The sequence below is a fragment of the Triplophysa rosa genome, linkage group LG22 (genome assembly GCF_024868665.1).
Source record: "Triplophysa rosa linkage group LG22, Trosa_1v2, whole genome shotgun sequence".
NCBI classification, from domain to species: domain Eukaryota; kingdom Metazoa; phylum Chordata; class Actinopteri; order Cypriniformes; family Nemacheilidae; genus Triplophysa; species Triplophysa rosa.
The window spans coordinates 16,850,111-16,865,963 of NC_079911.1; the positions used below are offsets into that span (position 1 = coordinate 16,850,111).

The 15,853-nt window shown below is 36.9% G+C and overlaps 1 protein-coding gene across 3 annotated transcripts; it reads right to left on the reverse strand.

Annotated features, from left to right (window-relative positions):
- Positions 1 to 5,618: 5,618 nt before the first annotated feature.
- igsf5a (immunoglobulin superfamily, member 5a) lies at positions 5,619 to 14,094 on the reverse strand. 3 transcript variants are annotated; one of them, XM_057320256.1, is made up of 9 exons: positions 13,803 to 14,094; positions 12,979 to 13,052; positions 12,159 to 12,464; positions 10,833 to 11,117; positions 9,936 to 10,055; positions 8,123 to 8,150; positions 7,886 to 7,974; positions 7,517 to 7,569; positions 5,619 to 7,407 (listed from the first exon to the last, which is right to left on the reverse strand). In XM_057320256.1, the coding sequence occupies exons 1-9, from the start codon at positions 13,820 to 13,822 to the stop codon at positions 7,339 to 7,341; spliced, it is 1,044 nt and encodes a 347-aa protein (XP_057176239.1). In that variant the 5' UTR covers positions 13,823 to 14,094; the 3' UTR covers positions 5,619 to 7,338. The 3 variants fall into 3 exon arrangements, with proteins under 3 accessions (XP_057176239.1, XP_057176238.1, XP_057176237.1); XM_057320255.1 differs by having other exon boundaries at positions 8,123 to 8,144; positions 12,979 to 13,124; XM_057320254.1 differs by having other exon boundaries at positions 12,979 to 13,124.
- Positions 14,095 to 15,853: the final 1,759 nt, after the last annotated feature.

A 15,853-nucleotide genomic window follows, 5' to 3' on the forward strand; every position in this document is an offset into this window, starting at 1 on the left:
AGGCTTTGGGATTGTATGGAAATGTATAGGTTCAAAATAAGATTGATGCAGTGGAATACACTGGTACTGTTTGAATGTCGGTCATACATTTTTTATCTATATTATTAGTCAACCTTGTTTATATTTTATATATGGCTATATTGTATATTGGCAATACTGAGTACACCTACAAATGTGTTAACAACCTTGCATTAACCATATCGTCTTTACACCATAGCCTATATCTATGTATTATAAAAACTAAAATTGTTAAACGCATTGAATGCACATATGTGAGTACAAAGCCTTGAACGGCCAATCCTATTCATCAAAGAAAAGAGGCAGATTTTGTAAACCTCATTAAGAAGCTGCCAAGCAAAGACCCCACTGTGATGTATTTAGTATTCAGTTTGCACCTCTGTGCCTTTCAGCAGAAATGAGTTGGTTTAAGGCAGGTATTCCCTCTATATACTGAGCGCTAGCGCCGTGTGCTTATGCACCTGGATACAGACACAGCATCTCCCTCCGAGAGTCAGAATACAGGCGGGATTTGCCGGATTCAGATTCCAAGGCAACAGCTTCAATGCAGCAGTGGTTCTTGGCATAAATGGGCTTTGGATCAATGTAATCTTTAAAACAGAAGCAGGGAGATGCCTCCTCAGCAAAAGACCATTAGTTCCTGCCCTGCTGAAAAGACAAGAGCAGCCAATAATTGCAGGAGATTTGAATTTCTTCGCTTCTTTGCTGCTGGTTAATGAATGAATGTGTTTCGCATGTTTCTGCAGATCGCCCAGTCGTGTTCATGAACGTGAATACCGTCTTGGGTTTAATACATGCAGCTTTATGCTCTGCATACTTTCAGGGAGAATTCCTGCCACCCACAAACTAACACAATTTCAAATCATTGTCACACAGCGCCTGTATAATCGCTGAGCAGCGAGTTTGATTATCACAGATGTTATCGTTGCTCTCAACAGATGAGCTCCGTTAAACACGAGCTATTTCTCTGGTGCCATGGAGTGATGCAGCTACAGTCAAGTCGTGCAATTTGGTTGACGGATCTTTCGTCTCTTTATCCTTTTGTAATGTTTTCACGTTAAAGTCTGATAAATCAGTTGATTGTCTTCCTTCATGCAAAAGAGGGAACGTTCACTTTAGACATTTTAATTGAAAATACAAAGGCTGTGTTCTTCGTTCACTCCAAGCCAGTAGAACCAGTCTGTTCAGGGCACTTGTCACCATGAATTTGATGATAAACTTGAGATAACGTGTGCTCCTGCTACGTGTTAAATAAAACCATCTCTGTTTTTGCATTCTAGCATTTTAATTCAAATCACATCTTTCTAGAAGGTCACCGCTCCTCTTTTACATAAGACAATTGTGCTCAAGTCTGTATTTTTGGTCTTTCCTGAATAAACAATGCGGCCCATTTTAATGGCGCTGCCTGGTGTCATATAATGTCTCCGCTGCCCCCGAGCTCCGAGTTAGATGTCTGATAATGACCCACGCTGCCTCAGAGTTACATTGCAACACTTCAGTTAGATCTGCCGGCTGCTTTCACCCAAAAATGAAAATTCTGTCATCATTTACTCACACTCAAGTTGTTTTAAGCCTGTATAAATGTTGTTGTTTTGCTGAACACGAGAAAAGATATTTGGAAGAATGTCTGTAACCAAACAGTTCTAGGTCACTATTGACTTCTATTGCTATGGTAGTCAATGGTGCCCCAGAATTTTTTCGCTTCTCACATTCTTTAAAATATGTTATTTTGTGTTATACATAAAAAATAAATGTATGCAGGTTTAAAACAACTTGAGGGTGAGTAAATGATGACAGAATTTTCAATTTTTGGGTGAACTTTCCTGCTTTATGTTGTGTTTCGTGTCTTATTAGAAACAGACCTCTGGCAGAAATAACAAACAACTGCTTATATTCAAGGGGATGTTTAATTAAAGTCTATTTCTTGTGATTACTTTTCAACTATTCTTTACACAGACGGGCCTTTGAGAATGCGTAAACCTTAATTAAGGCCCTTGCTGATAGACTATCAATGACCATTAGCAGAACACTGTGAATTATCTCCAATGCATTGTTGGCACAGAAACTGCCTACACAGAAATGACCGCAGGAGGAGCGGAGGAAGGGGACGTGTTCATTGCTATTGATGCGGCTCGGACCTTCCAGCACTTGAGACCTGTGACTAAGAGAGAAAACCCCTCTCAAAGATACCCTCTGATCGTCTATTATTAGTAGGGCTTGCTAATACAAGCATCACCGCTTTTATTGTTCATACTTGCACTATGTCCTAACCAACGTCCAGTGTTGAGTTTATCTGTGCACGCTAACAATGACATGATAAGTTAAATGTACAGTTTTAAGGAGCAGGCTTCTGGACCGATTAGATTTTAGAGTGGGCGGGGCTAGCCAGCATAACATCAGAAGTAGAAAACAATGAGAACATGACAATCTTCATCTGTTTATGTAGTACACTTTAGATGTTTGACATTAATGATGTTGTGACTTTTCTTCATAAGAAAGACACATATGAGATCGTTTTAATAATGTCAATTATTTTTCCTAGACAAGCAATCAAATGAAGAGCAAACGGAAACTTTTGTATAAAGGGACAGTTCTCCCAAAAATGACTGTCTTCATTTACTCACCCTCGAGTTGTACCAAATCTGTATAAATTTCTTTGTTCTGATGAACACAGAGAAAGATATTTGGAAGAATGCTTGTAACAGTTCTTGGCCACCATTGACCATATAGTAAAATTGGTTCTGTTGAACACAAAAGAAGATATTTTGAAGAATGTATAAGCAAACAGTTCTGGGGCACTTAGTAGGCATTTTTCCTACTATAGTCAATGGTGGCCAAGAACTGTTTGATTAACTGTTTTGGTTAACAATTGCCTCATTTGTTTCTGTTTTCATGTCTTCTAAGCATTTTTAGAAGGAACATCTGAGAGTCTGTTGATACATAAAAGAAACACAACAGAAAACCTCATCAAATCTCCTTTAAGAGCAACTTCTGACCTGTACATTTTTTCGTTCTAAACGACTTGATGACTTTAATAAGCCTTAATTAGAAATGAAATGCAGAAATGAGGGACTTGTACTGTATGAGGTTACCTGCTGAGACGAGAGAAAATCTCGACCGCGGTCCATCTGCTTGTGTTTATTGGACTAGAAATGTACCGTCATTTTAATTTAGCTCTTAATTCAAATGCTTCTATTAAAACTAATTCATTCAAGCCACAGTGCATGAACAGTAATGTTACACACACCATCTATGCTATTTAAATATGTAAGCTGCATCTGAGCCTAAGATTTTAAATCTAAAATCTACCTCATCAGTTCATTAGTAAATCGATCTAAATACGCTTAACATTAATTTGTCCCTTTTAGTGCTTATGAAAGTTTTCAGAATGAATTGAAGGAGCATTAGTGATTAGGACAGCATTCCACCGTTGTGAGTCAAATTCTAACCCATAAAGCAATTTTCGAGCTCAGAATTGAATCTTAAGGCATAATATGATTATGAAGAATCTGTCATTGACGTCATCCCGCTAATGAATTAATTTGCGAGGTGCTGCTGATCAGCGTAGCTTTTTCAGCGGGACGTACAAAAATAGCACAACATTTTTAATACTTTACGCTCAGCGTTGATTCTTAAGCGCTTGCCCCATGCAGCACAACAAAAGCATTTACATACAGAGAGAGGAATAAAGACAGCTTTGCTACTGTCCAGAGGTTTTATTGTAAAAATGGTTGAGATAAACAGTGTCAAAAGCTTCTAGCAAAGGTGATAATATTTCTTCTCCAGTCATTAGCTCCAGTCATTAGCTCCAGTTGTCTCGCCTAAGAACACGCTTTGTCTTCTGGCAAAACCACTCACTTGTGAGATTTTTGAGGTTCCGTCTGGTCCTCCAAAACATAACGGCGCTTCATTAACTTCCATAATGCCTTTAGGAAAATCTCCACAGGACTGTGTAGACAAATAATCTATAAAATCTGGCTGACCTTTACAATTCTCATGGTCATTTGCTTCAAGAGTGGACAGCCATTCAGACCAACTGAATTGAACAGCTAATTCTGAGAGATTGTGAATAGTGAGCCAAGCATTGTAAGGGCTTCTCATCTGCCCGTGATAACACAATGAACGAGGAGTTGAATATTTCATAGCAGCACCTTAAAAAGTCCATGTTCTTTGGGCTGAATGCTTTTGAACAGAGTTTTGCTTTAATGGCTGTTTTGGGGCTTAAATATGAGCCATTCAAATGCATCACCATAGTACAATTAGAGTAAGATATTGTGATTGTGTTTTGTGGATGTTTAGAAATAAAGAACAGTCTGTTGTCGTTATTCACCCTCATGTTATTTATGTGGAACACAAAAGAAGATACTTTGAGAAATGTCTGTGGTTTGGGTCCATATAATGGAAGTCAATGGGGGTCAATGTTGTTTGGTTACCAACATTCTTCAAACTATCTTCTTTTGTGTTCTGCAGACGAAAGAAAGTCATACAGGTTTGGAATGGCATGAGGGTGAGTAAATGATTAAATGTTTTCATTTTTAGGTGAACTACCCCTTTAAATCTCATGCCCCATTGACTCCCACAGTATTTATTTTCCCTACTATGGCAGTAAATGGCGAATGAGATCTGACATTCTTCCAAATATCTTCCTGTATTCAGCAGAACAAAGAAATTGATACAGGTTTGGAACCATCTTATAGGGTGAGCAAATGATGACAGAACTTTCATTTTTGGGTGAAGTATCCCTTTAACATTGTTTTGTGGACATTTAGCACCCTAGTATTCGATCTGATACTGTCGTTGTCATTGTTTTTGGAAAGGTTCTCCCTAACATTGCGTTTCATGCCAGAATAAAACTGGAAACGTTCAATTTATGTGTGGTTTTTAAGGTACACAGAGTTGGTTACATAACTGTAAGTCTTTGGTGTGGCCGTAATGAGTGGGAGAATATCAGCTGCTTGGCCAGCACGGAACTGGGTGGAATGATGCGTGAGGAAGAGGAAGATTCTACAGCTTATAACAAGCCATGAGGGAATAGATGCCAGCATACAGCTGGCCATTAACTCAGCTTTATTTATTTATTTATTTATTAACATTCATAATTTTTTTAAGGGAAAAGATGAAAGAGGGCTAATATTCACACACACACTGACTGCAGAGCTCTTGACTGAGAATGTGAGGTTCTACCAAAGTAGCATTTTAAAAAGAACCATGACCGTGTCTGAAAGCAGCACTCTTGGAAAAGCAGGAAGATGTTTCTCTCATGTAGATCTCCTTTCATTTAGGCTTGTCTTTAGATTAGTGGCTTGTGAAAATTTCAAAAAGCTTAATTCAGTATGTCTGCTTGGCAAAGTGTTGAATTACAAAATACTGTGATTATACAAGCTTAAAGGGACAGGTCACCCTAAAAAAAGAAGATATTTTGAGAAATGTCTCAGTGGTTTTGTGTCCATACAGTGGAAGTCAATGGGGGTCAATGTTGTTTGGTTTACAACATTTTTTAAAATATCTTCTTTCGTGTTCTGCAGAAGAAAGAAAGTAATACAGGTTTGGAATGACATGAGGGTGAGTAAATGTAAACATAAGAATTTTTGCTTTTGGATTTTTAAAACCTTTTTATTTTAAGACAATATTATATGACATAATTATTTTAAGACAATATTAACATATGTCTTGACAAGTATTGCTTTTCTACTTTTAATTGTGTCCGTTCACAAAGTAAGAATAATTACACCTTATACAGTATACAAAAATATATTTATTGCTAAATACATGGTCACACATAAATATGTAGTCCATTGAACATCATTAATTGCTCCAGTTTTTTAAAACATTTGTTCGGAAGTGCCCATAATGATCTTGCATACACAACTAACCCCATTTACAGAACTTGGGTTATAACGGTTTAACCAGTGATTGGTTAATTAAAGATAATTTAACCTCATGTAAATTAATTACATTTACCAAAATGTAATAGTCTAGGAGAAAGGGCTTGCAACTGTCAGCTTTTATGGAAGTGCAGATGGGTATTTGGAAGTCTAATCTGAATTGAATCTTATTGATTAAATCAGCGATTTATGGATTAGCAGCTCGCAGCTTCAGCACTTTAGCAAAAATTTCATTTTTGCATTTAAACAGTTGTCACCCAGTGGGTGTTCAAGATCAGTGCATTAGATTTATTAAGCACATTATGCTCTACGAAGCATGATATGTCATAAAACGATCCTTTTAAAACATTTCTCATCATTAATCTGTTGTTTAATTGTAACCAGCTAGGCTATAAAAAACAGGATGCTCTCACGGGGTGTGTCATACGCGGATGATTTTCTGATGCTGTAAAAACAAGAAGTTGCAGTCAAACCTGCTGTGCAATGCATTTGATGTGTTACAGTGATATACACTAAGAAAAGAAAAAACCTTAACCGCTCTCATTGAAGTGTCAGCGTGTTCAAATCCGAAAGACTTAAAAATGTCTAAATGTTAAACACACATTGGTAAAAATTGACAGTGTAACATGGGGTCCAACAGTCTGAGAGCACTAGCGAAAACTTATTTTATTATAAAAAAGTTACGTTATGCCTGTAATAATGTGAATTAACAGTTATAATAAAAATATACATTGATTTCTTTTTACTTTTTGCACTAATGCTATAGCATGTTATCTAAGAAAGACTTCAGAATGTTTTGAATCTGAACACCATCTTATGTGCTTCAATAGAAGCAAGGGAATTTGTCATTTTCTAAAAATCACATTTACTTATTTAAAATGTGACCTAGAAATCCCTTTTCCTACATTTTATGTCATAACCTTTTTAAAAAATGCTATGTTATTTTCAACCCAGTGTTGGTTCCAAAAAGCGCAAACCCAACCGTTGGGTTAATTTAACCCAGAAAATGTTTATATTTCACCCAACATCCCACCATTCTGGGTTGAAACAACCCAACAACCCAACATATGTTAATTTATAACCCAACAGTTGGGTTTGTCCTTTTTTGACCCAACACTGGGTTGAAAATATTCTTGCATTTTTAGTGTGCGTTAACATGAGGAAAAAATCCATGATTCAAGCTTTTCAGTGTGGTCTCAGAATTTTGGATCTCACAATTTATCTCACAGTTTACTGCGAAATCAACGCACTACTTCCTTGAAAAATCTTGTTCGGGCGAAACAGATCACAGTGTAGGATCATCCTTCAGTGCTTGATGTCCTCAGCTCTCATTCTTCTGGAATTAAACCTACATTTATGAGTTCATGTACAAGACCGAGCACGAGAACCAGAAGACCAGCTGACCGAGAACTCCACCACGTAGTCTTTACAGTCTTTAAACCATAGTCATGTGTCTGTGATTTCTGTAACCGTCATCAAAAAAGTCATCTCTTGGATAGGAGCTCTGAAAAACAAAAATTGTGCATCAGAATGAGTTTTGCTCAGCAGAAATGTGTACTGATGAAGTATGTACAAGTATATAAAAGGTCAAAAAGTTGGACCTGAGACATCACCTGCTGTTTGGGGGAATAGTTGGTGTGCCAGACTCCACCGTTGTAATCTCCTCCTGTAAAGAAAAGCAAAGATTTGCATTTGTCTTAACCATGGTGGTCTATAACAGAGTTTGTCTCATTTGTGATGTTCTGAATCCTCACATTTAAAAGAGATGACAGAATGGAAAGAGAAATGCGGGTTTCTTGATTCGCCAGCAGATTTGAATGTGATCTGAATTGTCTGTGTGTGTGTATACTTATCTGTACTTTGGGAGCTTAATTTGATAAATTTGCAAAAAATATGTCATGGGTTTTCTGTAAGGGTTTGTCTATAGCTGTGTACATTGATGGTATATCTATGGTATATCATTATTTGTGCTGAGGTCTCACCATATCGTCCATCTGTAACATAGCGTTGGGTGTCTCGTCCACGCGCATCTGACGTGACAGTTGTCATGTGCTGTGACTGCAGCCGAGCCCTGAAAAATGAGAATAAACCTGTTCACAAAACACTCACAAAGGTGTGGACAGTTAATGGAAGAGTTTTATCATGTTCATATTTGCACTTTAAAATCACTGTTAAATATATTTTTTAAAAATGTATATCCCAACGGGCTTCAGTCTCACCTTCTGACCTCCTCTTGGTAACCTGATTCTTCATATAATGGAAACACAAATATAAAGAAAAACAGGGTTATATATTTGTGAACATTCTGGTGTCATTTACACGCCCATGTGTTAATCCAAACCAGACTTTTTATCTGTAAAACACTAAAGGAGGAATGTTATCGACTCACATACTCAGTCACCATTTACTTTCATTGCACATTTCTCTCTACATTAAAAGTCAATAGCTGCGTTTACATGGACACATCGGATTGAATTTAATGCAATCTGAATGTAGTGTTTACATGAAAGGTAAATTAAGTGATCTGATTGATGTGCGTGTTTACATGACAAGCTTCAAATCCGATATAATCTGCTGACATGTGCACACTGCACAAGTGTTCACCTAAATACCCACTAAAACAGTGTTTTAAAGCACATGTTGTGTTTATTTTATTTTCCAAACGGCACGAAAAAAATGTACAGTTTATAAAGGCAGAGATATGTCTCGTGCCAATGAAGCACGAGCACATCCGATGTGGTTTTACCATGGTAAAACCATAACAAAACTACCAAGACCCACCAGAGCGTCTGCAGGCAAACAATAATTAAAATAAATGTTTAGCAACAGCTAATACAGAACTTTAGAAGTGATAATATGCGCATTCATATATCAGCATTAACGGTAAACAGAGACGGGCGCGGTGGACGCGTCGCGGGTATCATTATAATATTCACAAAACAGCTCCTCAAACAATGTTATAGGCACAGATGTATTTATTTTATGTCACAGACACCAGCATAATAATGTACAATTCATAAACGCAAAATAATGTCTACATATCAATGGAGCAAGGTCGTTACAGCGATTTACCATGGTGAAAACAGTTAATCCTTCTAAAGCACATGCAAGTATACGGTAAATAAAATCAATGTTCGGGACCCTACTACGAATATAAATGAAATTTTATGATTAGCTATTTTAGCCTACAGTATGTTTGTACACCTGCAAATGTATCGTGTTTAAAAAAGTAACTGATAAATTACGGTTAAAAACTCACTCCAGGGAGACATTTTAAATGCATAGAAACGTGAATATGTTCATTTAGAGATGACAAGCGTATAGAAATTTGTACCGCTTTGTCAGATTTATGGTTTTTGGTTTATTTAGAAACGGCTGCTCCGTTCCGTGCGTCATACGCCTTTACGTCTGTACGAGCCAGCGTCGTCTTTGCACATGCGCACAACTTCCTACTTCGGTTTTTATCTGATCAAGTGTTTACAGGTCCTATCAAGTGGATTACAAACGGTATAAACCACCCCTTACAATCTGACTGAAATTTCAATCTGTTGGGAATTTTTAATCTGATTGACGTGTTTATATAGAGTGTTTTCATTCGGATTGGATTTTTAATCGGATTACATTGGTCTATGTAAACGCAGCTAATGTTGACTGAGGCTGTCCGACATTAACTTTCTACCTGTGTCCTGTTTATGAATGGACACCAAATGCGTTTGAAACAACCTGAGGGAGAGTAAATAACAGACTTGACATTTTTGGGTGGACTGTCCCTTTAACTCACATAAAACTCCTAACATGGATGTTAATCTATGTTTTACTTGAGTAAATAATGTGAAACTTCTAGCAAATCCCTTACTTGTCTGTTGTGCAGTGTTAGGCATGCACAGCTTGCACATATTGAAAATCTACCAGATATACTATCTGGACATTTTCCTAATATATTATGCTTAATCTGTTTTACTATATCCAGAGAGTATAGTATAAGTGTTATGATCTTTAAAACAGGTGCACATCACAAATACAAATACTCACTTTCTTTCTTCCTCCGTTTACAGAAGAAGATGATTCCAAAGATGATAAGAAACAAGAGCGCAGCCGCACTGAAAGCCACAGTAACTGCGATCAGAATGGTCTGATCTCTGGGCTTGGGGCCTTGAAGGGAGAAATAAATGTTTTATTTTAGTAACGTGCACAGAGTTAAAAATTCAGGTAAGACGCAGCGCCCTCTAGCAGCAGGTGGTGGCAACTGTATTTAAAGGTAAGATAGACAAAACTGACACCATGTGTTTCTGGTCTTATTTTGAATAACTCAATGGTATTCAGTATTTCAAAGACAACAGAACAGAAACAAAACAGACAATTGGTTAGATACATAGAACTCTCAAAATGTATCTTATATTTGAAGAGTTTGGTTCCAAAATGAGATAACTCATAAATCATGTTTTTTATTTTGTTATCATGTTTTTATTGTGTTTTATTATATAAGTTAGATGATTAATATTAATTGGAATGCACAGTAAAAAAAAACATGATTTTTGATGACTTTATCTCATGTTGGAACCAAACTCTCTTTATTTTTTTTGTCCAGTGTGGACAAAATGTAAAATTATAATGGGTTCTAAAGGCACGTTCAGACAGCCAGAGACTTTGGCGCTTTGTGTCGCTTGTCTCTTGCTATGAGATCGCTTGAAGGCGATTTTGGTATCTGACAACAGTGTGTTTCCTCAACCAAAAGTCTCCGTTTAATTTGATTTCTGTCTATGAGAAACAAACGAGACATCAAATAGATCTCCTTTCTGATTTTTCTTTCTTATGGGCTTGTGTATTCAGGGCTGAGAATTTGGATTACAGATCGAATCCTCTGTTTGCAAACATTTATATAAATATTCAATAAATTTGAATAATCGTGCAAATAAAAAACGTCCTTACCGACAGTAAGAAACACAGTGCTGCTGTCCGGTGAACTCATGGCGGGCACTTTTGCCAGGCACTGGACAGAAGAGTTTCTGGTGGCCGTCACCGTCAGCGTACACGTGGTGTTAAACACATTTCCTTGTGCTACAGAGCTGTTGGTGCAGTATTTTTCCACCACACCGTTTACAGACCAGGACACATTGGGTTCAGGAGACCAGCCGCTAGCCTGGCACTGGTACTCCGTCTGAGCTCCTTGCATCACAGTCTGATTTCCACCTATAATGGCCACGCTGCCACGTTCTAGATAGAAAGACAGAATTATCACATTCTGGAGAGACACCTCTGCCCTAATCGCTATAGATTTGTGTGTTTGCTTTAATTATGGTTTAGAAACATGCTCCATTTTAATTAAAAAGTAGATTATTATTGATTATCTGCACTTTGAGATGCAATCGTAGCTATAATTTCCCTCGAGACGGCAGGACAGGGGAGAGCAGTGACCCGGAGGTGTGCTAGATTACATCTTTGCTTTTTGCGGAAGTTTGTACTTTTTGTGGTGCACAAAATTTTGGTATTTGGTAAAATAAATATCTATTCTCTTAAATTAATTTACAGCAATTCTGTACGTTACTTTATTTATGTGTTTTGGCCATGTAGTTGTGTTTTTAAGATGAACATTATTTGAGTTAATTCATTCCCAATTTAAGACATAAAACAAAAATAGAAATAATAGCAGAAGATGTGAATGGAATGGTTGTTTTGTTTCACAGAACAATAAAGTCATCTGTGTTAGGACTAACAGAAAGGTAAGTAAGTAGATGATGACAGAATGTTAATTTTGGGGTGAACTATTGCTTTAAGTGCAAACTGAATAGTACGCAGTGGATATTTCATTGAACAGAAAGTTTTAGAGTTTATCAAGTTTTATCAGTTTTAAAATGTACAGTTCTTGACTACCATATAGGAAAACATTTGCATTATAAATGTCTTTTTTTCTGTTGAGCACAAAAGAAGATATTTTAAAGAACGTAGGAAGTTCTGGGGCACTTCATTGTCCTTTTTCCTACTATGGTAGTCAATGGTGGCCAAGAACTGTTTGGTTACAAGCATTCTTCCAAATATATTTCTCTGTGTTCATCTGAACCAAGATATTTGTACAGATTTGAAACCACTCGAAGATGAGTAAATAATGACAGAATTTTTTATTTTGTCCCTTTAAGAACCTCTATCCAGCAAACACATGGAGCTGTCTACATAAGGCATTTACCATCACATGTTTTGACTGCATTTTGTGGTATGAAGCAGGGTTGAAATGCATCATAATAAAACTTCAAAACTCACCTTGTACAGACAGACCAGTCGTCTGAGCTTCCTCACCCAAAAACTGACATGTAACTTGACCGGCATCACTTCTCTCAGTATTGTTAATATTAAGCTCCCACTTGGAACCAGGTGTGGCGTAGTTTGTAGCAGAAAAACGCGGATTGCTGCTCGTCAAGGATCCCGGCTGAATGCTGACAACCAAGATCCCGTTGTGTGACCATGTCATGATGGGCTGAACCCGAGTCGTGCTGCAATTAAACTGGGCCTTTGATCCACGGAGGACCGCCACGTTTTGAGGTTCTAGCTGCACTTGAGCGGCTGCCCCTACGGTGCGAAACAATCAGAGTCAAGATCCTAAAACACTTCAACAAGGTTGGTGGTATTTTAGACAAGTGCAGGCTTGTGTCTTGTGTTTAATAATGTGCTATTAACCTCTCTGGATCATAACTAAAAAGAGAACAAATTATTTCTAATTATGTTTATGCAGTGTGCAATAAAGTCTTGCATCATAAAACCAGCTCTCAGGATTATAGGATATCCTTATTTTCATATAAAATTCTAAAAATGAGGAAAGAAACAGAATTCTCACATCTTCGGACCAATGAATTTTCCTGACTTTCAAGTCATTCAACATTACTAGATAAGGATGTTTGAAAATTGTGTATATTGTAGAATTTACATATGATGAGCGATTTCACTTTGATTACATATTTGAAAAAAGAGCAGAACTAAAACATGTTTTTCTTTACTATAGAAATGTCGATGATGTGTCACAGTTCAAAAATCCCTGATCTTCGCAGGTTCTTTACTCTGAAAAAGTTCAAAAGTGACAACTCACCCCCGATGATGAGAAGAATAAGAGCCAGTCTGAAAACAGCCATGTTCCCCCGATGATTCGTCTTGAAGTAAAACCTTGAAGTAAAAGCGAAGTGATGCGAGAAGAACGTCACAATGAATGCTATGCTGATTTGATTGTCTTCAGACCTTAGGAATGAAGGCAGATGGCTATGGTAGGTGTGCCCTTGTTATGAACATTGTTCAGAAATATCGTTTTTTTTTCAAGCTATTCGTCACCTTGGAATTATAAGGTTCTGTCTGACATTTTTGGCAAAATTGAGTTGTTCACATATTTACATTATGCAATGTGTTTTTCTTTACATTGTATGTGTTTCGGGACTTTTTATTAGAAAACAGGTTTTCTCTACAAAATCAAATGTGAAAACATCATCTCAAAACATGCGAAAGTTCATTGTCTCAAAACTGCTCAGAATGCAGACAGAACTTTATAATTCTCAGGCGACAAATTGTTTAAAACATTTCTGTTTTACATTCACACTAGTAAAATATTAAACCGTTTAATTTGTTTTGTTTCTGCTTAAACATAACAATTAAATTATTACCCAAAATAATTCTGCCATATTTATGTAAAATATTTTGATCCTTTTAAAATATGTTGTAAAAGAATTATCCACTTTTGATATTGTCCATGAATGCAAACCTTTGTGCTTTCATCTACAATATTTATTCAGAACACCGTCTGCTGCTGTCAACAGACCGGTTTTAATTCAAAACCCATGCTGGTTTTAAAACAATAGAAGGAACATGAAATGTAATATATTACAGAAAACTATAAAGAATAAAATAGATAATAACTAGACATACCTCAACAAAGATCCAGGCATTAATCCAGATACATAGGAAAACACTGTCTTCGTCAGATTACCTGTATCACCTGTTGACCAACAGAAAGGCCAAAGTCCAGCTGACTGCCAGTCAATCTTATCATATAAAAACAGCAGAGTCGTCTATCCACAGTCGAAACTCATTTAGCCTGTCCGCTTTGCATACCATCGCTTCAGATCTTGTAATGTATCGGAAGCACATGTTAAACAAGGTGTCTTGTCTGTCTAAAAAATGTACTTCTGAAATCTGTGAGCCCGGCTGATGTTCAAGTTATGCTGTGTTTGACTGTAGTTGATTTAAATCTAAAACAGACACACCCAGTTTCACTGACGCACTGAATGTTGGTATTAAAAACAGAGCTGACATGTCATATCTATGCCACTGTATGTGTATGAACACACATTTACAGGTGATATTTGCTGACCTGCAGGTGAACAGAAAGGCATTGACGAAAAAGGAAATCTTGAGCTATGATTGTGTTTTAGTTAAGGGTTCTTTTGTTACCTGGGCACCAGCTGCATTACGAAGGTCAGGAACAACCCTCATAGATATAGACTTATGCAAACAGAAATTGATGACATCATACCTGAAACACATGCAGTGTTGTTGAACATGTAATCACATGCATTTTGGCTGCTATATTTGGTTTATTGACCTACCAGGCAGGACAAAAATGCAAATAAACCATTTTTGACTTTGTTGTAAGATCATTACAATAACTGAGAAATACTAACCAAAATCGTTAGTGTAATGTAAATAGATGAGAACTTTATTGGAATAATTCAGGTGTTATTCATTAAGAACTCATTAAACCTGTCAGTTTTAATATGAACTTGTACACAAATAAGACTTCGGAGCTGTAATGGAGTGGAAGATTTTCAGCGGATATAAGTGCCATATAAAATTGAGGTAATCATAGAAATTTCATTTTTGAATAAATGTTTTAAAAAATTGTTTTGCTTACACTCTGTCCAACACTCTAGTGACCAGTTTTGCGATTATATTGTTGATCAGCTGTGGTTGGAGGAAGTGCGGTGTCTAATGTATCTAATGTGTGAGTCAGTAGGGAGGGGGGCATCGGGCAGGTGTGAAGCTCTTTATCAGGGTGAGCTGCACCTACAGTGTGGAGACTCATTGGATGGCAGATCACATATTTGATTAGAGTCAATGGGAGGGAGAGACAAAACAAGGTCAAAGATTAACGTACAACCAGAACACTTGAATAGCAGATGCTGTTTTCATAGTCCCATTGTTTTGTATTTTATGAAAAAGTGATGTGCTTTTTAGACATACTACAGTATTTTTTGTCTGGATTTGTAACAGCCCGAGTGACAGTAATGTGTGGTTGGAGATCTAATCAACCTTCAATCATTTTTGAGACACCTTTTTCTGCAGCAGCTTGTCTGGTTTAGTCATCTTTTTAAACAGATGATGCCGTTGTTGTACAGGCAGGGTAGAGTAGATGTTGGTGTTGAAAGTTGCATGCAGTTTATGCTCATCTAGTCTCTGAATTGCGTCCCTGCATGTCGTGATAATCTCTTTCTAATGTGTTTTTGTAATTTGGAGTTCTGTTTGACTCTTCAGTTGGTGTCTTCTTTTATCTGTGTGTTATATCTTTTCTTCTTTGTATCATGTGTGTGATCTTCTGTTTTACTGACCACAGCATGGTTCTCAACTGTACATGTCAAAGTACTTTAATTTTGCAGGTTTTTCAGAAGATTTGTTGTTGTAAGATTCAAGTATGTTGGGAGTTTCTGGCGATGACCAAAGCCTATATGTTATTCTTGGTGCAACATTTCACTGTTCTCAAGGATGAGGTTATGCATTATGATGTTTATTGCATTTTATAATAAATACTGTCTTTGGAGTAAAATGTAAATCCAGAAATCACAACTATAGACATACAGTAGATGCTGCACTGTCTGCTTTAGTCCATTGCTGTGAGATGTCAACACAGCCTATCACATTTTCAATAATAAATAAACAGATTAAAAAGGCTGAAGCCCAACACTTGATTAATTACTGTGCAT

Bases quoted from the DNA above. Each gene is read 5' to 3' on its own strand.
- igsf5a (XM_057320254.1), bottom strand. From the start codon at position 13,822: ATGCCTGGATCTTTGTTGAG. The intron at 10,056-10,832 runs GTAAGGACGTTT...TCTCCCTTCAAG, and splicing joins CACTGTGTTTCTTACTGTCG to GCCCCAAGCCCAGAGATCAG. The intron at 7,975-8,122 runs GTGAGACTGAAG...CTCATTTTTCAG, and splicing joins TACCAAGAGGAGGTCAGAAG to GGCTCGGCTGCAGTCACAGC.